The sequence below is a fragment of the Sinohyriopsis cumingii genome, chromosome 9 (genome assembly GCF_028554795.1).
Source record: "Sinohyriopsis cumingii isolate HCF-2022 chromosome 9, ASM2855479v2, whole genome shotgun sequence".
NCBI classification, from domain to species: Eukaryota; Metazoa; Mollusca; class Bivalvia; order Unionida; family Unionidae; genus Sinohyriopsis; species Sinohyriopsis cumingii.
This window is the reverse complement of record NC_142969.1, coordinates 104,229,660-104,256,869: the sequence shown is the minus strand read 5'-3', so window position 1 is coordinate 104,256,869 and position 27,210 is coordinate 104,229,660. Positions and strand designations below refer to the sequence as shown.

General features: G+C 41.2%; 1 protein-coding gene across 3 annotated transcripts in view; it reads right to left on the bottom strand.

Moving 5' to 3' along the window:
• The window catches only part of LOC149792382 (unconventional myosin IC-like), a 128,869-nt gene that overhangs the window by 55,657 nt on the left and 46,002 nt on the right, over window positions 1–27,210 (bottom strand). For all 3 annotated transcript variants that reach the window (XR_016423295.1, XM_089969383.1, XM_089969382.1), the window contains exons 9-10: window positions 21,284–21,419; window positions 17,108–17,333 (exon numbers count right to left, since the gene is read on the bottom strand). Coding sequence is in view for 2 of the 3 variants with exons in the window: in XM_089969383.1 (XP_089825509.1) it covers window positions 17,108–17,333; window positions 21,284–21,419 (362 nt within the window). In the remaining variant the exon portion in view is untranslated. The remainder of the gene's footprint in view (window positions 1–17,107; window positions 17,334–21,283; window positions 21,420–27,210) is intronic.

The following is a 27,210-nucleotide window of genomic DNA, read 5'->3' as shown; positions in this document are numbered from 1 at the left end:
TTCCTTTGAGTACTTCTCCGTTCATGTCTTCCAATTTATAGACGGCAGGATGACGGCCATGCACTCGTCCAGTGACGCGAAACAATTCGGTCGTCCAGTTAGGTAAGTAACCTTTGTCGAAAGTGCGTTTGGTTTTGCCAATGCGCACCCAATCTCCTACGACCAACTCTCCACTTTTCTTGGGGACAGCCCTCGTCGGGGACGTACCAAACAGGCGCTCAAACACCAGCACTTCGTTCTCGGGAGTCACGTCTTGCGTGGCACGTCTGATGCTTCGATGGTAAGATTGGTTGTACGCTTGCACCAGGTGCGGTAAGATGTCGATGTACTTCAGAGTGTGGTGATGCGTAAAATATTTCCACATGCGTTCTTTCAAAGTGCGTTGAAAACGTTCCACGATGCTGGCTTTGGTTTCGGGATTCTCGGTGGTAAAAAAATGAATGTCACGTTTCTTTAATTCTTTTTGGAAAGCTTGGTACAGAAATTCGGTGCCTTTGTCCATTTGCCATCGAAGAGGGTGACGACCGCTTTGTTTCAACACCCGTTGCAGGGCTCGCACTAACTCGCTGCTCGATTTGGAAGTCAAGGGCACGACCCAGGCAAATTTGGAAAAGACGTCGATGACACAAAACAAATATTTGTAGCCACGATTGTAGCTGGCCAAATGAGAGACATCGGCTAAATCGGCTTGCCATTGATGATCGATGCCTTCCACTCGGGTGCGACTTCTGGCAAACTTGCGTCGAATGGGTTTGTGTAAAGTGTAGGTAGCTTGTTCTTGTAACCATCGTTGCACTTGAGGTAAACGGAGACTTTTCAGTCGCGTTTTGGCAGCACGATACAATTTTTGAACTCCTGCGTAACCTGCAGGATGGGAGGGATCGTAGTAAATGCTGGCTAAGACTTTTTCCATTTTGTTGGTGTGTTAATAAGTCACCCACTCTTCGGTGATGCTACTTTGGGTGGGTCGAAAGGGTGGTTTGGAAACGGATTTACGTGTCCGATGGGCTACGGGAGTAGAAGTCGAAGGTAGTGGTGGTGGAGGTGGAGGTGGCAATGGAATGGCTTTGGTTTTCTTTTGTTTTTTCACTTCTGGTTTCCCTTCTTTCTTTTTCACTTCTGTCGAAGGAGGCGTGGACATAATCTTTTTAACCCAAGCTTTCATTTCTTCTCGTTGGGGTGTGGGGGACGGGGTCAACAAGGATGCTGCAATCTTACTCGAAATGGGAGTTGCTGACGGTGTTTGAAACACTTCGCGCATCTCTTCTTCCTCAGGTCTTTGTGGGGTAGCATCTCTGGTGACCCTTGGGGATGGTAGTGGTGGTGGTAATGATGATGATGGTGCTGGACTTTTCATCAAGGTCTTAAAATCTTTCAGAGTGGGTAGAGCTGTTTCGTCTAAAGCTTTCTGGTGAAAGAGTTGCAGTCTTTGCAAGAGTTGACCGTACTTTTGCGATTTTTCTGTTTCGGACAAATCTTGGCGATCCATCAAGGATTGCAATTCGTGTTGTAACTGGGACATCTCGCTCAAATGGGGATTGGGAGGTAAATGCGGGGTGCGTTGTTCTTGCCACCGATGGTATTCCATCCATCGTTTGTAAGGCACTAAAGCTAGTTTTCGTCCTTCCATGGGGTTGTCAGGGGTCAATTCTGAGATCTTGGGACTTCCGAGGGCCTTTTTATCTTGCTCCCACCAGTCCTCCCAACATGGTTCCCAAGACTCCTTTCAGTATGGGGCCTAACAAGAGAGGTAAAATGCCTCCACGTTGGACCAACATCTTCTTTTTTTGACGAATGGGAATTTTCTTTTGAACCATTTTCCGAAGAACGTGACGATGTTTGCCTAAGCATTGTTTCTGGTGTTTGGACAAAGGGATCGTGCCTTTCAAAACGTTCAAACAACATTCGCACACGGTATCGATGACCTCTTTGGATGCCGTTTGAATGAGTTTTTTTCGTAGGGGTGGAGAAGCTTTGGACAGGACAGATAACATGTCCCCATGTTTGGCTAAACGTGGTGGTAGTCCTTTCCTTTTCTTTCCTTGGGGTTTTCTGGAGGGTGACATTTTTGCTTGTGGGTTCCGGGACATTCACCTAACAGACACTAACGTCGATGACTTAACGCACACCCTTTTATCTTTTTTTTGGGACTATCGCTTTGTCATAAAGGTGACAATGTTTTTCCCAAAATCGCCAAGGAATCCTCCCCTTTGTTGACGCCTCTTTTTCTTGGAACGACTGTGTCTTTTCTTAGGGTAACGTCGATGCTTGGCTAAGCGCTTTGTCGGATGACGCGTCTGCCTTTGTCTCTTTCTTTTTTGGCTTCTTGGAGGTGACATCTTTTACAAGTTCACTGATACCCCTACTTGGTCACAGGTCTTTTTTATACTGGAACGCGTCGCCACTGATTGTCTTTACGGCGTATCAGTTTGAGGAAAGGCATGACACGTCGTGCAGGGGTACGCAACGGACTAAATCGAGCCAGTTCTTGCTTGGACAAATCCAGTAAACTTTGTAACATGCCCGATCTTTCATGGACTTTGATTTTGGGAGAAGGTACTTTGTGAGCAGCAGCCACTGCCGCTAAATTGGAGGGCCCTGCCACTGGGGAAGTTCTTTTGGGTGTCATCAACGGAGAAGTTCCTGGTGTGATCAACGTCTCCAAGTACTCTTCAGTTCCTGGTGTCATCAACGGAGAAGTGGACAAACGTGAGGATGCCGGAGACGCAGTCACTGTCGTGGCAGGTCGTGGTTTGCGAGTGTAAGGTTGTGTCCTGGCCGAAGTGCCTCTCTTGTGACTAGTTTTCTTCTGTGGCCTTTTCTTTTTCTGGGGACTTTTTTCTGTTTCTTTTTCCTGGGGGCTTCTTTTCTTTTTCCGGGGTGGTGTCTGGTAAGAGGAGGGTCCCGCCACTGGAGAAGTTCTCCTTGGGGACCTGGTCTTTTTCTTTTTCTTCTTGGGGCTTCGTTGGACTTTTGTCTTGGGGATAACTTTGGGTGCATTAGGATCCCATCTTAAGAGAGAGCGAAAGATGACCCCTCCTAGAGTACCGCTCCCTCCAGGTTTCAAAATGATTTGTTTTTTGGTTTGAGTGTCGATGCGGGGATCGGCCAGTGGGACCAAAGCGACTTTGTTTCGATCGAAAAAGCGTTGGGTTTGATGAGGAATCTGAATGATTCCTTGGAGTAATTGACGTGCCGTCACCGTGAACCATCGTTAGACTTCTTTGAGACTAGCTTCTAAGACACGAGCTCGTGTTTGTGGATTTTTTTCTCGACTGATGCCATACAAGGCACGAATCAATTTGACGGGAAGATGCGACTGAAGGGACGTCATGTTCACACTGTGTGAGACAGACGAAAAAGGGTCTGAGGTTTTTATAGATTTTATTATGTGGAGTGAAATGAAGTCGAGGACGGAGACGTGTACAGGACAGGCCCTCCGTCTTGGCACCAGTGGTGAAACAAGTGGGTACGAAATCGCAAATCCTCGGTGGTGGTAGGTTTCAAATCGACGAGTAAATAGGCGTGTGGCGTTTGAGTGGCATCGTCGTATGCCTGAGTCAGCCAAGGCGTTCCTAACTGTTTGGCTAAGACTTGCACTTGCGATTTATCTCGAGGGCTTTTAAACAAGACCACGTAATGCGCATTGAGACTGATGGTGCGATGGGCTTTACTTTGTTGAAACAAATTTTTTGTGATGTAAATGACACTGGCATTACGATGATGCCCTTTGCGCGTGAACCACAATTTAATTTCTTCTTCGTCTTCTCCTAACATGTCGTCGAAAATGACCAAATGGGTTTGACGGGAGTCAGAGACGATGCCGTCGTCTTCTTTAGGAATGCCTTCCACAAACACGATGGAATCGCCTTGACTTTCTCGCAAGAGGTTGTACGCCGATTGCCACTCTTTGTAACACCACACGATCCGTTGAGGTGGCCGATCGATCAAATGATGTTTATGTTCGATCAAACGTTTGACGAATTCGGTTTTGCCTGAACCGCTAGGTCCAGCAATGAGCATGTTAAAGGGATGCCTCCCAACTGGCACGATCTAAGTGTTCGTCGATGACTTTGACAGTAAAGGAAGAGGGAGCAGAGACAGTAGAGGTAGCCATGGTGTGAGAAATGTCACTTGTGACACGAAAACAAACAAGACAAGAGTTTATATACTTTTTGAGAACACGTTTATTGAATGTTCTTTTTTCAAACATGAATACGAAAGACAAAAATACATAAAAGCCAAAGGCTTAAGTACAAGGATAAAAGGCACATGATAACTATGAACGTGGAATAAACACAAGTGTCTGTACAACAACATGTTTTGGGTAATGTTCTAACCAGTTCTATAGTAGGGGGTAAGGTCACACAAGTGTCCTCCCGAAAGGGTCTTTCAGGCCTGTCCACGACAGTCCTGTCCTGGGTGACGGGTTCTTTTGGCACCGTCACTAACACGGGTTGAAAAGTAACTTTTTTCCTTGAACAACTCTCGTGCATACTGGGCCACTTCTTGGGTCCAAGCCTCAAAACCCCATTCTTTCCAGGCACGGACATCTGTCCAATGGGGATGTAAGTCACAAGCTACACACACATCGTCATACACGTCTTGGGTAGCGAAAAGTTGACGAATCTTTTTTTCCTGTTGAGGTCGAGAAGTATCCAGATGAAACCGCAAGGCTTTGAGCAAAAGGAGTTTTTCGTGACCATTTAAGGCCATTGAGGTGGTAAGTACTGATCGTAAAGAGTCCACAAATAATCGGCCGGTAAACGAAATCCCAGAAAACAAGTCACTAAGACACACCACTTGTCGTCCCAAATTGAATGGATACAATTCTTGTAATAATTGATGATAATGATCCACGGTTTGAATATGGTCATTGAGTTCCTTCCACGGAATTTGTTGGATGACATGTGACATAAACCGTGGCATGGCAGCCTGTTTTTATATTCTCTTTTTTTCGGATGCAATAGACGTACTTTCTAGCCAGAGATCTTCGTTCTCCAGTAGGGAATCTAAATCTTGCATGCTGTAACCGAAACGTCAGAGTTCGTTTAGGTGTTTCCTCTTCCTCTAAGTAGATTCCACGTAAAATATGTTTGTAATCCTTTAACTTGTCTTCCTCAATGCGTTGCACTAGGTGAATCTCGAAGTAACCATAATCATGAACATGTCGATCATTAGCGACCTCAAAGTTTTGAACAATGTCTGACCATTGAAAGAATTTCTGACGAGTCAGTTCTCTTATACCATTCAGGTACCAGTGGTTAAAGATCTGGTGACGTATCGGATGCAATTGTTCTTTACGTTTGACTTTTATTTTGACCAGCTCTCGGTAAATGCATTCTCTCAATTCCACAGGCAAGGCACGAATGTTCTCTAGCAAAGTATCCATGAATAGGTCATACTAAATCCTCTTTGGTCTGACACAAGAAATGTACTGTTTGCACAAACATGGTTTTAATTCATTGTCGAATCTAAATCGTTTCATCACTAATCTACACATTACAATTCGTTCAGAAGTTTCCTCTTTCACCAGGTTGACATTGCGTGAAAGATGTTGGTAATTCGTTAACTCTTCCTCTGGAATTCGATGCAGTACGTTTACAATGTAGTAGATAGAATCGTCAATACCAAACCATTCCTTTTTTATAACCAGGAGGTCGTTGATCAATGTCTGTCCAATGGAACAGTTTCAACTCAATCAGTCCTTGTATAGCATTCAGGTACCAGTGGTTCAAACACCGGTGACGTAACGGATGCAATTGTTCTTTACGTTTCACTTGTATTTTGACCAGCTCTCGGTAAATCCTTTCTCTCAACTCCACAGGCAAAGCACGAATGTTCTCTTGTAAAGTATTCATGAATAGGTCAGTCCGTACAATTCACATAGTAATCCACATAGTGAGTAATTTCTGACCACTGCCATTCAGGGTAACGTCCAAGAATGTCACTGAACTCTTTTGATGTAAACGGTCTAAAGCGAGACAATAGGAGGAATGCACCCTTGACCCAAAGAAATCTAACACACTGGTTGACTTTTTTCACTTTCCTCTTATGCATTTCTCGACACAAAAGTTCTACAGTGACCCATTGAGATTTCACTCTGGCAAACCCCTGCCAAACTTCTTTGTAAATCTTCTCTTGCAGTTCTTTAGGTAATGATTCAATATCGTTTTTGAAATGAAGTTTAAATACTGGTCTCGGTGATGTCCAACATTTGACTCCTAACCAATCTGGTTTCTTCTTCGTCAACGACATGGTAAGTTACTTCAATGTCTCGGTCCCACTAAGGGTAAGTAATGACAATTCGGTGACCATCGAGCATGTTCAACGTAGGCCGAATCTTGCGGTTCCCAGTGGTGAAGTGACACACCGCAACTGAAGCACTTGACTTTATCTCCTTCGCCCAAGTAGAAAAATCCAGCTCTGGCTAATTCTTCGGGGGTCGGTCGTCCCAGATACTTAGGCCATTTTCCTTTGAACGATTGAAGACGATTTTCAAAGTCGCAGTATTCCGACAAACGCACAGGAAACGAATATTCGTTTTTCACAGGTTCGTTTCGATGAGGGTTGGGTGACAGGAACAGGAGTTTGCTCAGGGCTGGATGACATCCGTAAGGGGGTAGACGTGAAGGTGAACATTCCCCTTTAAAACGAAACCCAGTAAAATGTCCAAGAGGACGAGCGGCATCACTTTCGCATCCCTCAGGTTTGACACGCACAGCATCCCTTTCCATGATAGGGGTAGGGACACTAAAGTTCCCATGATGCTTTACGGCATCGCTAAGGTCACAACGTACAGCATCGTACCCATCGCAAGGCTCACAATCGCACTCGTCTGCAAACTCCGTTACGCAATTACAATGGTAACCACATGGACAATCGCAGTTTCCTTCCGGACATTTTCCGTCGCAATTCCTGGGTCTTATCCATCCAGTATTAGTCACACTAGAGGAAGATACAACTTTTTTACAATCCCCAAACTGGAACGATGTCTCTTTCAAAGTATTCATCTTGTTCGCTCGGTCTTGGTAGTAACAATGAACTATCGATCTTGCCTAGGGTTCCTTTTTATATAGAGACCAATACCGACGTGTCCATACGGTAAGGTGAAATGATTGGGAAGTCGCACTCGCCTCTGGTACATGATTTGATAGACTTTTTCCAAGGGTCGACTGACGATGTGGTGAGTGGGTAAACGTACAATCTTGTTCGGTTGATAGGTGGTCACTTTAAAGTTTCCATCCTCTCCCGATTGCAAGGCTTCTTTCAATACCCCAAAGTTGACCACTCGACTGGTACGATAATTCAGAGTCAGTCCTTTCACTTTGCACGTCGTGTGCACTTCTCCTTGTTTGTCCCGGTATTCGTAGCCGTAATTTTTGGGACCGCCACTGACGAAACTTAGAATCTTGTCGTCGGGATGCTCGTCTGTCCAGGCTCCTAAACGGTCTCCTTCGATGTCAGGGTGATGTTGAATCGGGTGATGGATGTAAATGCAGCTGTCCGTGTCAAAGTACAGGACGCGTTCTCCTAACAGTTCTAAAGCTTCGTACAATTTTAAGCGAGCATGGGCTGTCACATAAGCCGCAATGATGACATTTCCAAAAGGGTCGTCTTGTACAAAGTCCAGATCTTCTTCGTAATTGACCAAGATTAAATTCTCTCGAACAACGTCCACGTGTTTCATGTATTTGGTTTTGTCGTGAATCATCTGGAAGTAGCGGGAAGGTTCTGTCAAATATTCCGTCTTGGGTAAACACGGTCGTTGTGCCATTTTACCCCACAAGCAATTTAACATCACTTTGGCAAACGATCGCCTGCCTTCGTTTTTCTCGATGTGGTCTAAAGTGATGCCTTCTTGTTCGTAGTATTTCTCTTTGAATTGTATTTGGTCTTCGGGAGTGTGACACCAGGAAGGATAACCGCTGGCTTCTTGTTTCAGTTTCAAAAAGGCATCCACGTAGTCGGCGAAAATGCCTTTCTGACTGGGGTCACCCTTGTGGTATTGTTGTGTCTTGGGAAAGTGGCAAATTTCGTACACTTCTAACAGTTGGTATCCCATGTCCATAGCTTTGAACAATTCTACGCTGACCCAGGTTCCCGTCAAGGCACGTTCTTCCTGGGTGTGCTGACATGGTTGGTCTTGGTTGCACGTTTCGGCACAAGTACGGCACAAGGGAAACATCAGTTTGCCTTGACAATGGTGAGGTAAGACGGGATGGTATAGGTTCGTGGGAGACAAACTTTACACTTGATCAAGCCTTCGTATTGTCGAATGTTTTTCAGGTCGATGTGTTCCGTCAACAATTGCGGGTGCCCTACAGGAAAGCGACAATATTTGCACACGTAGGGATACAACGAACACACGTCCAAGTATTTGATTTCTTCTCCTTTCTCTTCGTCGGCTTGGTACAGCAAACAGGTGGCATTGGTCCTTCCTCCGTACAAACTATCCCTCGGGTTCAGCGGGTCCATGAACTGGTAACTTTCCACGAGGCGTTTAAACTCGGGATCGGTTTTCATACGGTGATCGTACTCGTGTTCCCACATTTCCACCACTTGGCATCCTTGCTGTTCTAACTTTAGGCGACGCTGACAAGTGTCCTGGTACAAGTCTTCCATGGTTCGTTGCAAAAACTGATTTTTAGTGCCAGACTTCTTAACTCCGCTAAAATGTCCAACAGTACCGTGACTGTTTGATTTTCACCCTCTTGTTTCTTTGCTGCTACTTCTTCTTGCTGTTGCTGCTGTTGTTTTTTTCTTACCTCTTCTTCTTGCTGTTGCTGTAGGAGAAAAGCTTGTTCCGCTTCCTTTTGTCGTTGTATAAATTTCTCCAATTCTTCTTTCTGTCTCTGTCTAAAATTCTCCACTTGCGGTAATGAAGAAGGTAACGCAGGTTCCGGAACAAATTCTTGCGAGGAGAGAAAATCCACAAAATCCCAATTCACCTCTTCTGAAAGTAAGTCCGGGTTCCCTTGGGCAGTCTCCCCTGTTGGTGCAGCCCAATGGATCGTTTTCTGAGTTTCCGTCATGTTGAATCACTGTCGCATAGATTGACTGCACACAAGCGCTAGCGAATCTATATAGACCAACAGACGTCACAGACTGCTCTCTTCGGATTGGATGCGGGCTGACTGAATTTTGTAACGCGTGTTCGGATTGGTGAATGAACTCAATCCGTTTCAATCCTACCTGTACCTATAAATAAGCGCAGTTCAGTGCATTGATTCACCTGTTCTCGTCGCTTCAAGATGTGGACCGATGTGCAATCTTCTACGCTTGTGTCTTCCATGATGTTCCGGACGGACATGCTCATGTATGTCCGATCCAAATGGACCGTTGTCCACAGGACAAACACCAGTCTGTGGATACGTAGGATCTACGTCGAAAGACAAGGATGCCTGAAAAGAGTGCTGATTTACGGACCAACAGTGAGAAACAGCCTAAGGACAAGAAGAAGACCAATGCGGTGCCCTTTATGTTAATGAATACATTAACATAAACCCAAAGGCCATTTTCAGGGCCAGCCATATTTCTCGAAAAGAGATAGCCTTTCCATTGCCTACCCCTTTTTTAAAAAAATTGGTACCTTTTGTAGAGCTTGAAATAAAAAACTGAACAAATTTAAACACTTTGCTATAGATATTTTCTTTCGCAGCAACAGACTAAACAACATAAATAACTTAAGTCTTCTAGCAAAAAAGAAATACATTATAAAAATAGAATTAAAGATTAACGATGACTAACCAACAAAACCGAATTTAGCAAGGCAATGACATGTGTAGAAATGCCTCTCAGTTTGAGAAAGTATTTGGATGTCATATGCCATGTACCAACAACCTGAAAAAAATGTGTAAACAGAGAGAAACCTTAATTCAAAATTTAATTTTGTTCCAAATTGTTTATGTCTTTAGGGAATATACCTAAGCACTAATAAAGGGTGGAACAGGGAAGATACACATAAAAGCTTTGATATTTCTGAAAAAATGAGGTGATATTCCTACAGTTCTTAACCAGCTATATATGCTGGGACGGGTCTGTTGGATATCCACAAATAAAGAAGTACAGATTCTGGTCACGTTGCAAGTGTGTGCGTGTTTTGGAAAATGGTAAAACTTGGATACACAATTTTCTCGTGACACTTGTAAAGTGAAGAGTCTGTACAACTGTCAGAAGCCAAAGTCATATAACTTTTGTACGGTTTGTAAAGATTTCCACTTTAGAAAATTTGAAGTATCACAAGTTATTATTACAAACAGAAATGGAACATAGGGGCTTGACAGTTGTTGTTTAGACACCTCCTCTCAACTTCACAACTTACTTGCTCTGTCTCATATTTTGATCTTAAGGAAAGATCATCTTTGTGCAGCAACAGTGGTAACAGCAGGAGGAGACGCCGTCACTGCTGTCGAAAAAGGGTAGTTCTTTTAAATATGAGTTTAGTATATTTTTTTAAAAACATCAGATGAAGAGAACGTGTGTTAAAACAGGGTTGGTATAATGTATTCAGCGACAAAGTAGAAGTGACTGAGAGAAGGAGAAACCGTTGTCGAGTGGCGTAGTTTTCTGGAGTACGTACGTGTCCCAGCGACACAGTGCCGGCGTCTCTAGCTCTCCTGAAGACACCAGCTGTCTGGGTTTTTTTTTCTTGCAACATTTTTCTTTCGTGGTAGGGTTTGAATCGAAGGGTCTTCAAGATGCATGAGGTGTTTAAGACGCACCGCTGTCGTTGGTTTCCTATATGCTTGACTTTCACTTGCCCTTGTGAAATATACCAAGTCATTGTGACAACAAGAGGTAGAGAGGGTATATATGGAGAGAATGAACTTGGTTAAATCATTTCTGAATCAGCAACCGAGATGAAACGATCGCACGATTTCAGTGAGAGAGAAGAAGAACGTAAGAGGCAGCGAAGTGACGTATCGCCTCACACACGAAAAGAAGTGTTCGCTCAAATAGAAGACATGAGCAAACCTGAACCAACACCTTCCACGTCTGCGACCAGACACAGAGAGCCCACTCCAAATCAAAGTCCACCAGTTAACCCTGAAAAGTACTATCACATTCGAGAGACGGAAAAGCGACCCTCTAGAAAATTTAGAACCACGACTTACACCTACACGGTGAAGTTTAAAGATTTCAAGTCCGACGTACCATTGGAGAAAGCAGAAGGGTTTATCACCGAGATGTGGGATTCTTTGCTCACCACACTAAAGCGACAATGCAACCCAAAGAAAACGATTTCTTGACACTATCCATAGATCACGACAGCTTGAAATCCCCTGTTTGGATCGAGTTTAGCAGACCCGCAGAACTAACCCCTTCCAAAGTCATGGACAATATTCAACACGTACAACAATCTAATGATCAGTTTGACATCACCGATGGTAAAGCCACACTGAAAATGGCCCACGTCTCTCCTCCTCAAGGGACTGGATGCAAAAAGGTCTTATTGGTGGACGAGCTTTGCAACACCAAAACAAGTATCGTCCGAATTAACAACCCTCAAGACCAGATGTGTTTAGCCCGTGCCATCGTGGTGGGACGAACTTATGCCAACAAGAACGACACGGTAGAATGGAAAAGAACCTGGAAAACTATTCAACAATCCGACCGAGCCAAACAACGAAATGAAGCAGAACTCCTGTTACAACAAACCGGACTGTCCAAAGACACACCCTGTGGCATTCCTGAGAGGCAAAAATTGCAAGATGCCCTAGCTCCACGATACATCTTCAGTCATTGCCCTCACTGCAGCAAGATTCCTGGAGGGCGTGAAAAAATCTTTCGGGGACCGAACACGCTAGCCGATTTCGCTCGATGGGTCTTAGACCCCATCGACAATACGTGGAGCCAAGAGGACATCGAACGTTACGGAGATTGTTATCGTCATGCCACGGTGATGGCTCACAATTTCTCCGGATACGATGGACAGTTTCTTCTCAGATACTATACAGAACATGGCACCGAACGTCCTAAAGTGACTTTGAACGGAGCCAAAATCATTTTCATGCAAGTGGGACAAGTACAGTTTAAAGATTCGATGAGCTATTTGGCCATGCCTTTGAGTCGAATGCCTAAAACGTTTGGAATGACAGAAATGGCTAAAGGGTACTTTCCACACTTTTTCAATACGGAAGCCAATCAACACGCCGTTCTACTCCATTTACCTGAGGCTCACTATTACGACCCCGACAACATGCGTACCGAACAACGAGAAGACTTCTACGCTTGGTACCAGGCTGACGCCTCGGACCCTTTCGACTTTCAGGAAGAAATGCTAAAGTATTGTCGTTCAGACGTGGACATTTTACGGCGTTGCTGTGGAAAATTTCGAGAACTGTTCATGGAACACGGAGGGGTCGATCCTTTGAAAGAAGCTTGCACCATTGCCAAAGCGTGTTCTTTAGTGTATCGACAACGATTCATGCCTGAAAACACCGTGGCTGTCATTAGCCCTCAAACGACCAACTTTGCCAAACGTCAATACTCGGTCAAAGCCCTACGTTGGTTACATTACTTGTGCGACAAGGAAGACAAATGGATTCAGCATGCCCGCAACGGAGGGGGTGAAAAGACCATCGGAACGTATTCGGTAGATGGCTGGGACTTAGAAAACCCCAAGATAGTGTACGAGTTTAACGGTTGCTTATTTCACGGATGTTCCGTCTGTTACCCTGATCGTAGCACTAAAAATCAGTTTTTACAACGAACCATGGAAGACTTGTACCAGGACACTTGTCAGCGACGCCTAAAGTTAGAACAGCTAGGATACCAAGTGGTGGAAATGTGGGAACACGAGTACGATCACCGTTTGAAAATCGATCCCGAATTTAAACGCATCGTAGAAAGTTACCAGTGGATGGACCCCCTGAACCCAAGGAATAGTTTATACGGAGGAAGAACCAATGCCACCTGTTTGCTGTACCAAGCCGACGAAGAGAAAGGAGAAGAAATCAAATACTTGGACGTGTGTTCGCTGTATCCTTACGTGTGCAAATATTGTCACTTCCCTGCAGGGCACCTGCAATTGCTGACGGAACACATCGACCTGAAAAACATTCGACAATACGAAGGTCTGATCAAGTGCAAAGTCTTGCCTCCCACGGACTTGTACCATCCCGTGCTACCTCACCATTGCCAAGGCAAACTGATGTTTCCTTTGTGCCGTACTTGTGCCGAAACGTGCAACCAAGATCAGCCTTGTCAGCACACCCAAGAAGAACGTGCCTTGACGGGGACGTGGGTTAGCATGGAATTGTTCAAAGCTCTGGGCATGGGATACCAACTGTTAGAAGTGTACGAAATTTGCCACTTTCCCAAGACACAACAATACCACAAGGGTGACCCCAGTCAGAAAGGCATTTTCGCAGACTACGTGGATGCCTTTTTGAAACTGAAGCCAGCGGCTATCCTTCCTGGTGTCACACTCCCGAAGACGAAAAGACATTCAAAGAGAAATATTATGAACAAGAAGGTATTCCTTTAGACCACATCGAGAAAAACGAAGGCAGGCGATCGTTTGCCAAAGTGATGTTAAATTGCTTGTGGGGTAAAATGGCACAACGACTGTGTTTACCCAAGACGATATATTTGACAGAACCTTCTATCTTCTTCCAGATGATTCACGACAAAACCAAATACATGAAACACGTGGACGTCGTTCGTGAGGATTTGATCTTAGTCAATTACGAAGAAGATCTGCACTTTGTACAAGCCGACGAATTTGGAAATGTCATCATTGCGGCTTATGTGACAGCCCATGCTCGCTTAAAATTGTACGAAGCTTTAGAACTGTTAGGGGAACGTGTCCTGTACTTTGACACGGACAGTTGTATCTACATCGATCGACCGGGTCAGCAACACCCTAACATCGAAGAAGACCGTTTAGGAGCCTGGACAGACGAACACCCCGATGACAAGATTCTAAGTTTCGCCAGTGGCGGTCCAAAAAATTACGGCTACCAATACCGGGACAAACAAGAAGTGCACACCGAGTGCAAAGTGAAAGGACTGACTCTGAATTATCGTACCAGTCGAGTGGTCAACTTTGGGGTATTGAAAGAAGCCTTGCAATCGGGAGAGGATGGAAACTTTAAAGTGACCACTCACCAACCGAACAAGATTGTACGTTTACCCACTCACCATATCGTCAGTCGACCCCTGGAAAAAATCTATCAAATCGTGTACCAGAAGCGAGTGAGACTTCCCAATCACTTTACGTTGCCGTACGGTCACATCGATATTGGTCAGCATATAAAAAGGGACAACGTCCAAGACCAATAGTTCATTGTCACTACCAAGACCAATTGACAAAAATGAATCCTTTCAAACAGGAAGTATAGAGCGTAAGACTCAAGTCCAACGAGAAACTCGGGTGTGATTCTATGCCTCACGATCACATCACCAATGCAGTACCACATCTTAGTTGTTATGTACTAATGCCATGACAAACTACGTGCAACCAGTGAAACTTCCAGACCACAAAACTTTACCTTATGGACATGCTGATATCACCCAGTATAAAAAGGGACGACTTCCAAGAACGACACTTCAGTGGGAGGACAAGCAACGAGAAAGATGAATAACTCTACACAGAAGAAAAAAGAGAAGGAACAAACATCATTGACCTCTTTCACCACCATACCGACACAGCAAAGTGCGTTCAAGAAGGGAAAGGATTCAATAGACCTAAAGGAGTATTTTAGCATCCAAATGACCCAGACAGCGACCTCGAGAAAATTTAGAACGACAACTTACACCTACGCGGTGAAATTTAAAGACTTCGCGTCTGACGTTCCAGCCGAGGAGTATCAGTTTTCATTACGGATCTACTTGACTCACTGTTAGAGGAACTCAAATGTCATTGCTAAGTCAAAGATGAAGGTCGTTTGAGTCTACCTATGTATCACGACAGTTTGAACTCGCCTGTATGTCTCGGATTTAGCACATCTGCAGAAATAACTTCTTCCAAACTTTTGAAGGCTATTGAAGACGTTTGGTTGATGAGAGAAAAATTTGACATCACCGATGGAAAAGTGACTATTCATATGGCATATGTTGTACCTCCATGGGAAGAAGACGATCACTGCTCTTGATCTGCTTACCGATAAGTGTACCTAGCACGATGGACGTAACAGCAGATTTACGACTGACAGGGAATGCCAGATGGGAAACATCTACGCTGGGACACAAGTGGTAGCTGACCAGATTTTAAACAACGTTTGTGACGGATAGAGAGACAAACACGAATTTTCTCTTATTTGATTGTGACTTGTTTTGTTTTAGCTTTTTCTTATAAACGAAGATTTAATGTAAATTCGTTGCATATGAAGTGATTTTAGAAAGGATTGAACGTTAATTTTAAACATTAGTTTACTAGAGTCAATAACTAAACAACTCGTAAATATGTTTCTTTTATGTTCAAATGTTTATGTATTTAATGGATAGTGCTTAGACCAAAGCACAGGCCAGAGAGCCCATGTATATACTTGAATAAATGTTTTGAACCCATACAACAGACTTTTCTTTATCGAGTCTCTATTCTATCTGTGAGTCTTTCTTTAGAATATTTCTGTCCTCTTTTCTGTGTGTTTGAATGTGTATTTGTTTGTTTCTGTATGTCTATGTTTGTCCCTATCAACCCTTTGTCCCTACAAATACATTTCACCCTATAAAAGGTTTTGACCCTATAAACCTATGACGTTACCAATGTTTAATTCCCATTGATCCCCAGGCGACATTCCCATGTTCAATTTCCATGTTCAATTCCCCTTGACGCTCTACAGTCCCATCGATGTTAAAATGCCCCATGTTAAATTCCCATTGTCGCCAGAGTGCATGGACCATTTTTGCATGGTAAAGTCCCCTTGTCGCTAGGGTGGCCCCATATACTTCTTACGCCTAACTTTGGTCAATGATAAACTCAACAGCTGGTTGTGTCCTCAGTTCATGTACGGGCTGATATACATAGTCCACGGCTCCAGTTGATCACACATATTTACGCGAGTCTCACCTTTACCTGAAGCACGCTTTTTGTTTTTCTCAGATCAGCTGAAAATAATGGGTGTACGTCTATTCATTCCCTCACAAATAAATTTGTCAACCACGTGTGAATGTTGTTGTTACTATTAATCAGTAACGGAATTTGCTGAATGTATGACATCTCCATTATTGCAGTACTCCCGGAAGAAAACAAAGGAATTAAGAGCGACATCTTAATTCTAAACTGAATATTTGAGCGTCGTTTAAACATGGTGTATGGATTGTTTCAAAGAACGGTTAATGTTGGAATGTTTTTGAAAAATCACGTCATTCCTCAAAACTTTAATTAGATTAGGAGAATGGTGAAATCTGTCAAAAAGGAAGGCTTTTAAACGTAACTTGGAATCCTCCACATATCTAATAAAGAATATCTGTACGAATGCGATTCTCATCATTTTTATACTGAATGGTAGATGTACTGACCATTGACCATGTTGCATGTCAGATGTACTGACCATTGACCATGATGCATGGTAGATGTACTGACCATTGACCACGGTGCATGTCAGATGTACTGACCACTGACCATGATGCATGGTAGATGTAGTAACCATTGAACACGGTGCATGGTAGATATACTGTCCATTTCCATGATGCATGGTAGATGAGTTCACAAAACTATATCAAACATGCCTACGTTAGTTTCTGGACGAATGTAATAAATACCATATATACGGATAGAACATACTTATAAACAAGAGCTATCATTTGATAGCGCATGAATTAACACACATTAGGCAAATATAGGGATTTCATAATGTTAACCAGGTTCAAATGAACATGTTAGGAAATCCATTAAAATCCTTATCTGAAAAAACATATGAACAACTATTGTTTCCATGTAATTACGTACATATCTTTGTAAACAAAGCGATAATAACGATAATGGTTTTAAAACGCCATGTTTTCCATGCCAGTGTTTTCATATGAGAAGTCTCTCTCTCTGTCTGTCTCTCTGTCTCTGTCTCTGTCTCTCTCTCTCTCTCTCTCTCTCTCTCTCTCTCTCTCTCTCTCTCTCTCTCTCTCTCTCAATACCAAATACATAGACAATCACACAAACCGTTATCAGAAAGGAAATGAGATCGTCATTGTTTTTAAATGCTACATCCCCTATATTTATTCCTTCATCTTTGTACGTCTGAAGCTCGAACTGGAAAAGTCGCTCGTTCATGAAGTTCTGGAGCCTCTCGTTGACGATGTTAATACACAGCTGCTCTAAGCTGTTAACTGGAAGTATTTCGAAACCAGCTATGTCCAGTATGCCAGTCCTCAAGAGCTGTCCAAACCTTCAAAGAAATATAATTATTACTGACATTATCATCGTTAGTATAGCTGTGTTATGTGTATTTATAGTATGTGTGTTAATTTTCATGATTTTATTTTTAAGAGTGATTTATCAAAACATTTTAAATATAAGTCTGCTCTATGGTCGATGGTTGTATTTTAAGAAAAAGTCATTTTGTAATCAAGTTCATAGTTTTAAAGATAGTTCGATTTTGTCTTTATTAACGTAAATATGTTTATTTGATTCGAGCACAGGTCAGTTCCTAAACAGCCAGGTTGCCATAATTCGTGATTAGCTATTTGTTAAAGTACCTGACCTTGATTACGAGGCTGGATGTTCTAATATAAAAAAACCCTCATTATGGTTCTGAAATTATTTCTTCGATATCAAAATAGGTGATCTTTACTTGAGAATTATTTATTTATAGCATACTCATCAGTCTTAGAAGAGCAATTTAGCTTTGATCACTTAAAAATATATATTTATTTCAGATATTCATTGGAATTACATATTGCTCAGACTTTCGGATTTTCTAGCTGATTTATCGATCTTCATTAAGAATGCCTCTGGAACTCATTTGGGTTACTTTAAAATGGCGAAGAGAGCAATCGACTTTGTTGTTACAAAGTATACTTACTGGCAAAACTCGTGAAGTATACACTTCACCCTCCTTAGAACAAAGTGTTAATGGATTTGGATTTGGAATGTTTTTAACTAACTTTAGAACAATTTCAGTCATATCGCTACGATGTCTGCAATGTGGTAGTTTGTAGTGATGTCTATCACTGGGGCATCATGCCGCAGGCATGTAGCATGATTTCCCACCTAGTCACATTATCCTGACACCAGGCCGACCAGTCTTAACACCAACCTCTTAATGCTGAGCGCCAAGCGAGGCAGCTGTTAGTACCATTTTTGTAAGTCTTTGATATGACTCGGCCGGTGATCGAACCCACAACCTCCCGCATTCCAGGCGAACAAACGAAGTGTTAATTATGATGTTGTTATGGAATGTATCGTAAAGGGGTATGGGATGGTGTCTGAGGCATATCGTCAAAGGTTTATTAAATGCAGAAAAGAAAGTGTACAAACTCATGTTGAGTTTGCAAGGGAAAAAGCAACTGTTTCCTAGTTATTGCACAGCCAAAAAGGCCGATAAACATTATGATAGCCTCAAAAGCTCAAATTAGTTGGTAAGTTCAAGAATTGCGTCCATAGTGGCATAACGATTTACCTTGATGAGGAAAAGGTTGAAACCAATGAACATTTCAGTCTCACGATAGTACTTCCAAACATCTTATCCCGGTACAACTTGTAAGAATCAAACTTCTGATAAAAGTGATCTGAAATCCTTATTTATTCCTACGTGTGCTTATTTTAAGATGCCACTAAGATGTATTCAGGTCTTTAATCGTTAGAACTTGTGTCAAAACTTCTAGGATTTTATTCGCAATACCGTATGTTCTTTTAATATTTTTCACTCTGTATTGTAAAGAAATGCATAATGTGTTGATATATATATAAAACATTATGATTTTCTCTCCTTTCTGTGACTTTGTTTAAGACCATAGAGACGTTAAAAAGTTAATGATCTAGCTGGAGATAAGACTGTGTAATTAATCCACTCTCAAGCCTTGATTGAATCAAACTGTTGATCCTATTACAATTGAAATTAACCTTGTTTTTACCTAATTTGTGCTGTACTAGAGCTAAAGGAAAGAGATCTCTTTAGAACAATGTTTAACATAAATTATTCCTCACATTTATTGGTCAAGCTTTTGATGAGGTCACCTTGCTCCTAGTATTGATCAAGCGCGTGGCATTGATACAAATGGTCGTCTTTGTATTACCTCTTCTCTATATTCTCATCAGAGTGACAAAAGAAAATGGCAAGATGTCTTACGTAAACACGAGAGCTCCTGTATGTTTCAGAGGGTTATTAGCGAAACTGAAGCCACACATATACCATATTGTTATTTTCTGAACAATGCGATCCTTGTCATGAAATCGAGGCAATCTGCAGTGACCGCTGCTGACGAGTGGTTGCTGAGCTATCAAATTGTTGTTCCTCATTCTTACTGTATGCTTAGAAACTCATTTGTCTCGTCAGTTATGAGCCAGTATAACTTATTACAAGCTCTTAAATAATTTGTATTGACCAATACATAAAGCCATATTTCTAAATACTGTACGTACTGTACGTCTTGTCACCCTTTTCGAATGTTATTAATTGCCAGTAAGAAGGTAGCTAAGGTTCATCTACAACTTATATCTGATTTTGGCGAACCCTTTATTCGAATAATGGTTGATTGTGTCCGCCCCTTACCTAGGACCAAACATACTACCGAAACACGTAGACCTATAATGTTTGCGTCTTCCAGACGTTTTGCCGCCATCCTAAAATCTGTTCAACCTGATCAAGAGTAAGATTTTATGTCTAGAATTGTTGAACAGGAGATGCATGGATTAGGCATCCAACATTAAAACTATTCTGCTTATCACCCTGGAAAACAATGGGCTTTCGAAGAATTTCATAAAATTTTGAAGAATATCGTTCGGTTATAATGCCGTAATAGTAGAAACGATTAGGATGAGGACGTTAATTTGTTATTGTTTGTTCTTAGATAATTAGTTCAAGATCCTCTTTCGGCTGTTTAGTATGGTGCTTATTAAGTTAAAAGAAAGTAAGTTGCTTAAATTACACAATTATGCTGAAATGAAGAAAAGGACTAAAGGTTTGCCTTCAAATTTCCACCGTTTAATGAACATGACTACATATGTTCTAGATACATCGATCACGGCACATGGAATCATCACTTGGAAACGTTTCTTTGATGGTCTCAGTGATGCAAATTTGACAAATAATTTAAGCAAATGCGAGTTTTGCCGTGCTTGTGTTATATTTATAGGACATACAGTGGGGAACGGGTACGTTAAACTTATAGACGTCACGGTCAAGGCTATCTATGAATTCCCAGTGCTATTCCTTTTTTGAGACTCGTATTGCAATCATTTGAAGTGTATTTCCATGCACTTACACTTTTATATACAAAAGACAAATATTTGTATAAATATGTCGATTTCTTTGTGGAGGTGTTATGTTTATTTATACTATAGGTCATAATTTTCATAATTATATGTTGTAAGGATCATTTAATTAATGACATTATAAATTCTAATTTTCTCCAAGATATAGGATTTGTTCTTCCAGATGAGGTCGTTCTTGTAAACGCATCCATGGTTTCAAAGGTAGTGTGATGTATTTTAATTGACGTTAGCATGTTGATGTGCTTCGAAGACAGGTGATGAGTTTTACTTAAAGAACTGATTTTCTAAATGCTAAATTATCTGCGTTTGTTTATGAGGCTGAATGTTCCGAAATGATTTAGTTTTTGAGATTGAAATGTTCTGGATTGACTAAGAACCCCATTATGATTCTGAAATTACGTCTTAGTTACCTATGTTAGAGATGTTTAATTGCGAATATCTTATACCTAGAATAATCATCAGTATCTGTGGCACAATTTAGTTGTGATCATTTGAGAGGTTTTATTTATTTGTTGAATTATTCAATGGAATTACAAAGTGATCAGACTTTCTGATTTAGTAGCACTTTGAGAATTACTGCGAATTTATTTAAAGACATTTTGGGTTACATCATTGCTATATATCAAGTTTATGAGCACATCAGCACAACAGACGGAACTTTATTCTAAATACCATTGGGACTCATTTGGATTAATTGGTACTTCTGTAATTGCGATATAAACATTTATGATTATTTAGGATTTCATTCTGTTGTGATGGAGGTCTATAGAGAAAGATAATATATTGATACCCTACCCTTTTCTGTTGTGATGGAGGTCTATAGAGACAGATAATATAGTGATACCCTACCCTTTTCTGTTGTGATGGAGGTCTATAGAGAAAGATAATACAGTGATACCCTACCCTTTTCTGTTGTGATGGAGGTCTACATTGATCTGATCGACCAACCACTGGAAACTTCTCTCGTACAACATCTTGGCCAGAGCGTCACGACCTTCTGCAGCCTGCTGCGGGCTCTTATTACGCCTGACCATACTACCTTGAAACCATACATGGATTAATTTTGTTAAAGTTTGTTTAGAAGCGATACCCTTTACACATGATATTGAACCCAAATTACACATTGCTACCTTGCTATGCTTTTCCATGTGACGTTTTTGTTGTTACATCTTTGTTTATTTTACTTCTTCGCTTAATATTTGTATTTGTCATTCCATTGCTGCAATATTCCCATCTCGATGTTTTAAAACAGCAGACATCAATTTTCCGATTGCCATGCTGAATGTTTTGAGTCAGAGCCCAAATTACAATAAGTCAAAATATATTAATTTCCTTAGGCTGTATGTTTAGTTTTTGAGAGATTAACTTGTATCATATAGTTTAAATTTCGAACAATAACTTTGAAATAAAATTGACCTGTAACAAAACATTTACCATTAAAAACGAACTATTCACACCTGTAGTATTTGTTATGTTGGCTTGTGCTTTTGGAGGCAAAGTACTGATTAATTAGCGACAAAACGTAATAAAAGAAGAGTTATTCATGAATCAAGTATATTGTAATATTATATATCTTCATATAGCCGTCACCCACATTGTATAAAAGGCTGTGACATTACACTGTTTCGACAGTAGTTAATTTGAGGAAAACCTAAATCTCATATACATATGCACACACATTATAGATACATACATACATACATACATACATACATACATACATACATACATACATACATACATACATACATACATACATACATACATACATAAATACATACATACATACATACATACATACATACATACGTACAAGGTCGTCTTGGGGATTTCCTAATTGTACAACAGCAACAATAACCATCATCATTATCCTACATACACACGCTTCATATATACAGATGTACGTATATACATTCATACATGCATAAACACATATATACATGCACACACATCATGCATACATGAATATATACATTCATACATGCATACACATACATGCTTACATACATACCTTCCTACCTACTAACTTAGCTACCTACTTACATGCATGCATACATAAGTAGTGAATGGGGAATACCTAGGGACAATGTGACTTTAATGATAAAAAATGGAAGTTGTACCCTGGGCACAATGGGAATTTAACATGAGGAATTTTAAAATGGGTGGGACTATAGAGGGACAACATTTAATGTGACTGTCTCGGGCCAATATGAATGGAACAGGTAAGGCGACATTACGGTGCTGACGATAAGCAGCAATGTAGCAAGGGGCTGACTTCAATAAGAGAAAACAGCGGATAAAAACCTAGAACGCTTAGCGGGAACGGGACTGGCGGGAAAGAGACAAAGATAACACGAACAATAGATTTTACACAAACAACTATACAACTAGCTAAAAACAAATAGGCAAGAAAGCAAATCTTTTCGAGGCATATCTACGACAGCCAACATTCAAACAACTATAAAACTAACACAAACATATTGGACAAGAAAGCAAATCTTTTCGAGGCTTATGAGTGGCCCTGAATAGGGCCTTTTGGTTCTTCTATTTTCTCCAGCTCTTCCACTATTTCCTCACTTTGTCAATCATTACTTTCTTCTTTTTTATATGGCATCCATTCAGGATGGCCCATCTATCTAGATTTCTCCTGCACCTTCATCCAGGTTTTATTTAGTCTGAAAAAAACTACTCTTTTTTCTTTCTGTTTTCTTTGTTCTTTCTTTCTATTGACCACTTGTCTTTTGTCTTCTTCACTTCTTCTTCCACCACTTTTCTCATTAGTTCTTTTGCTTTCTTCAACTGGTCCATAACCGACTTCATAAAGGGCCACTCTGTCCGATGCAATGTGTCTTCTTAAAACACCTTAGTTCATCATATTTTCAAGGGCCTCCTTCGTACATATGAAAGTTGAATGAAGCCTCGTAACTGTTTTACTTCCTCTTCGATCATGCCTTGTACCTGATCCCTGGCTACTTTCAGGCTGGTCACTTGACTTGTGACAAAGTCTTTGGTAACTCGATGCCTCCATTCATGTTGTAGCCTTTCCCTTTCCACCACATAGGCGGCATCCACCATCCAGTACCAACTGTCAAAAATATCCCTTACACTCAATTCACATATTATATACTATCCACACACGGGAAGGAGACAAAAACAAACCCTTACTATACTATGCACAAAACCAAAATATACTATCCACACACTTGATAAAAAAACACAACCACAATTATACTAACAACACACGGGAAGGAGAAAACAAAATCCCATGCCTTGTTCCTGCTGCTGCTGTTTTCTCTGCTTTTAAAGTCCGTACTTTTCCGTCCATTCTTCCTTTTCTTTCTTGATATCCTTTTTGAAGAGCTCTTCTATCAGTTCGTCAGCCACTTTCAACATTCTGACATTCTCTATCTCTGCAGGCTTCGGTATCAGGTTTTGCCTGACACGACGCAAATTCGCATATCCTTCGTTCAGCTTAGCTAGTCTTGAGCACAACTTCATAGGAGGATGAGTCAAGAATAGATGGTTAGACTGGAGACTGCTTCGCATTATACTGTTCAAGCGCGGACGCGATGGAAAACAGCCATACACTGTTTAGAGTCGGAAAGCTAGGATATTTTGGTTTCAGGGTGAGAGATAGAGAGAAGTCGAAGAGCGGTTTATTATAAAAATGGCAAGCGACAGACGCATTTTGTCAAACACAACAATTTTATTCAAAGAACTAACAACCAACAATTAAAAAAATGTTAAATTAACAATAAAAAAATAATTAAAAATAAAACAAAAATAAAAAATTGTTCTAATAGCATTCTATTTTGGACAAGGCTGACAACCTTTTAAAGTGAAGTTAGACGTCCACTGATGGAAGCCATTTGGTCATTGATTTACACTACGTTTCCTAGCTAAAGGCAAAAGAGAACCATAATGGTCACAACATCATCAATCTACTTTGTCATCGTTTCTAGACGAGTGACGATCAAAATAAGTCATTAAATGTTCTAAAGAATATCCAAGACTGCGTTGATGAAGAACATACACACCATATTGTCCACACAACTTGGAATCTGTGCCTTGTAATTTCACATTATTGAATCGTGTGGTCTGAGAATTTCATCTAATAAAGTTCATGATGTCGTCTTCCAAAGTGGGCAATCCATACGAATCAAAATACTTAACCTTCTTTATGAAAGTACACGGTTACCCAGTGGGTCCCTAGGAGACGACTATCGTCCGTGTTGATGACATAAGCTTAATGGTCTTGAGGTTTGCGATGAGGCAGATCATTTTTAGCATAAACGACACGATTCCAAGAAGCAGTGTAGGAAATGTGCTTCAAAAGATAACAAAGTTCCCAGGTATCCATTTTCGTGATGTTTTATCTTATTATTTTTTCTTCACGGGTAATGATAAGTGATCAATTCAATTTGAACATTATGTTTTAAAGTCTCGGACAAATAACCGTTTCCTCGCTTCGTCTCAGTACTCTGTCCCAAGAGAGCTTCGATGTGATGGATCTCTAGAGTAATCAATGTAGATGAGGAATGATCATGCAAGTCTTTATACCACTGATGCAACACGGCTTCTTCCGAGATGAGATTCCAAGCTTCGTCCATATACTCGTCCAATCTTTCTTCTTGACTCAGCATCAGACGTATATCGTGTTGAATTTGACTCCATAACAATATTTCTTGATCAATTTCGTAATTTTGTTCTGCCAGGTGTTTGGCAAAACAGGAGACTAAATGTTGTTCTTGTTCTGGCCATCTGGACTTCATAACTATATTGTCTTGAGGATCTGCTTCCACGGTATCCTCCTGCATAATCCTCGTAGGTAATGTCATGACTTGTGTTGGTTCCTAACCGTCCGGAGGCTTCGTATGAGAACACGTACGACCTCAAGTAATTTTTCTTGCCATCAAACTTAGGTTCGAAGGGTCTGGGACTCATGGTCTTGTCGTCGCAACTGACTTCAAATTTGGATACGTCGTATCGATAAAAGTTGAAAGGACTTTCGTTCTTGGCTGCGTTGAAGCATATGTTGATCACGATACCAAGGATTAAACGTTTGGATAACTGCCATTGGTACAGGTGATCTTCGATCATGGAGTGCTGTCCAGTGCCAATGGTGAAAGGTTTCACTTCCACGCGTTGCTTCGGATACTTAGCAGTCGTTCTGCTCAAAGTGTGGTGACAGATGTCGTTTCTCAATTTAAGTAACACTTATACACGTCGTACATAGTTTTGCTTCCTCGATTTTGGTTTTGTAAGCGTCATCAGTTGCATCCATTAAATAGAAAGCGGTACTGCTGAGATTCAGCCTCAGGCGGATATCCGCACCATTCAGGAAATATTTTTCTTGTAACCACATGTCAACATGCAAGCCATCCATAAGTTCTAAGCTCATGTTGTCTATGAGTTTGTTTCTTCGTTCTATAAATCTCTTATTGTGGTATTTCCTTACATCGACTTCAGTGACGATCAATTGACCTGGTGTGTCAGGTTTCCGTACCACCGAAGCATCCATATTAGCGTTCTTGGCGTCTATTCCATACGTCAAGAAAATTTCCAAGTAGGCAGCATATGGGTAGGTATCAATGCTTCTACGGACCAATTTGTAATTCAAGTACAAATCCACTGAGCTGAACATGGAAAGCAAACATTTGTTGACGGGAGCTACTGGCTCAGTGTCTATAGGAATTCCTCCTGAGCTTTGACTTTCAAGTTCAAGTAACTGCTATTCAGATTGATGTAATCTTCGGACTGTCCTTTGATTTTCATCTCTGTGGGAGTAGATCCCGAGTCATTGAAAGAGGAAACGGGATGGAATCCGACCAATTGGGATCTTATATTGTCATCATAGTGGGTGGCATGTCAAACAGATCTAATTCCGACTTGTAACAGGCGCAACACTCTCGGTGCATCATATTTTGTCTCTTTGATTTAATACTCAAAAACGTCTAATTCTCGGACCGTTCTTCTTTTATTAGTCTCCAAAGCTTAAGAAACACGACATTAAACCTGGTAGCAATCATTCTCACCAAATTTGACCACTAAAATAATAGCCTGAGAGAATTAGCATGTGATAGGTCCCCTTTTTAGTTTGTGAGTCATAGTCTTTATCGTTATATTTTACATTGTTATGCAAGTACTTTTGCACTTGCTCATCATGAACTTCTGCCGGAACATAATTTTCATTTTCGACGATATTTTTGATTTGTGTAATGTGAATGATTTCTACCAAAGCCACTTCCTAGTCGGTTTCGTGATCCAGTTGGATGGCATGAGGTAATTCGGCCGTGTAACTACACACAGTATTGTGAGGAAACACCTTCTTGGAATGGTCACTGGGTAAGGTTAAGTTAATTTGGTTGTTATTGTTCATAATTTAAGAGTTCTGCGGCTGTCCGATGGGTCATGGAAGTCAAGGAGTGTCTCCGCCCTAAATATTGTTGTTGGAGTGATGACTGACGATGGACGCAATATTCCCGTTGTTCCTATTCGAGAAGTATTTCAAGGAAAGATTGAGAAGAAGGCTACCGATGCAACTGCTCAATAAAATGACACACAATTGTTTGTCTCCTTGTTCCAAACGCAAATTGGCAATGGCAGCACCGATGACACAATACACCACAAAGAATTGACAGAAATAGACGATTTGCGTTTATGGCACACGTTCTCCACACCACACCAACAAGGGTTACTTTCGTAGATATTGCAGAGAAAAACTGGCTGAAGGAGTGGTTACTGTAGTGGTAGCGGTATTTGAGGTTGTGTGCAAGGGCATGTTAGTCACTTCTTTTTACATTGGATGCCTTGCGAAGCTTCCATCCAAG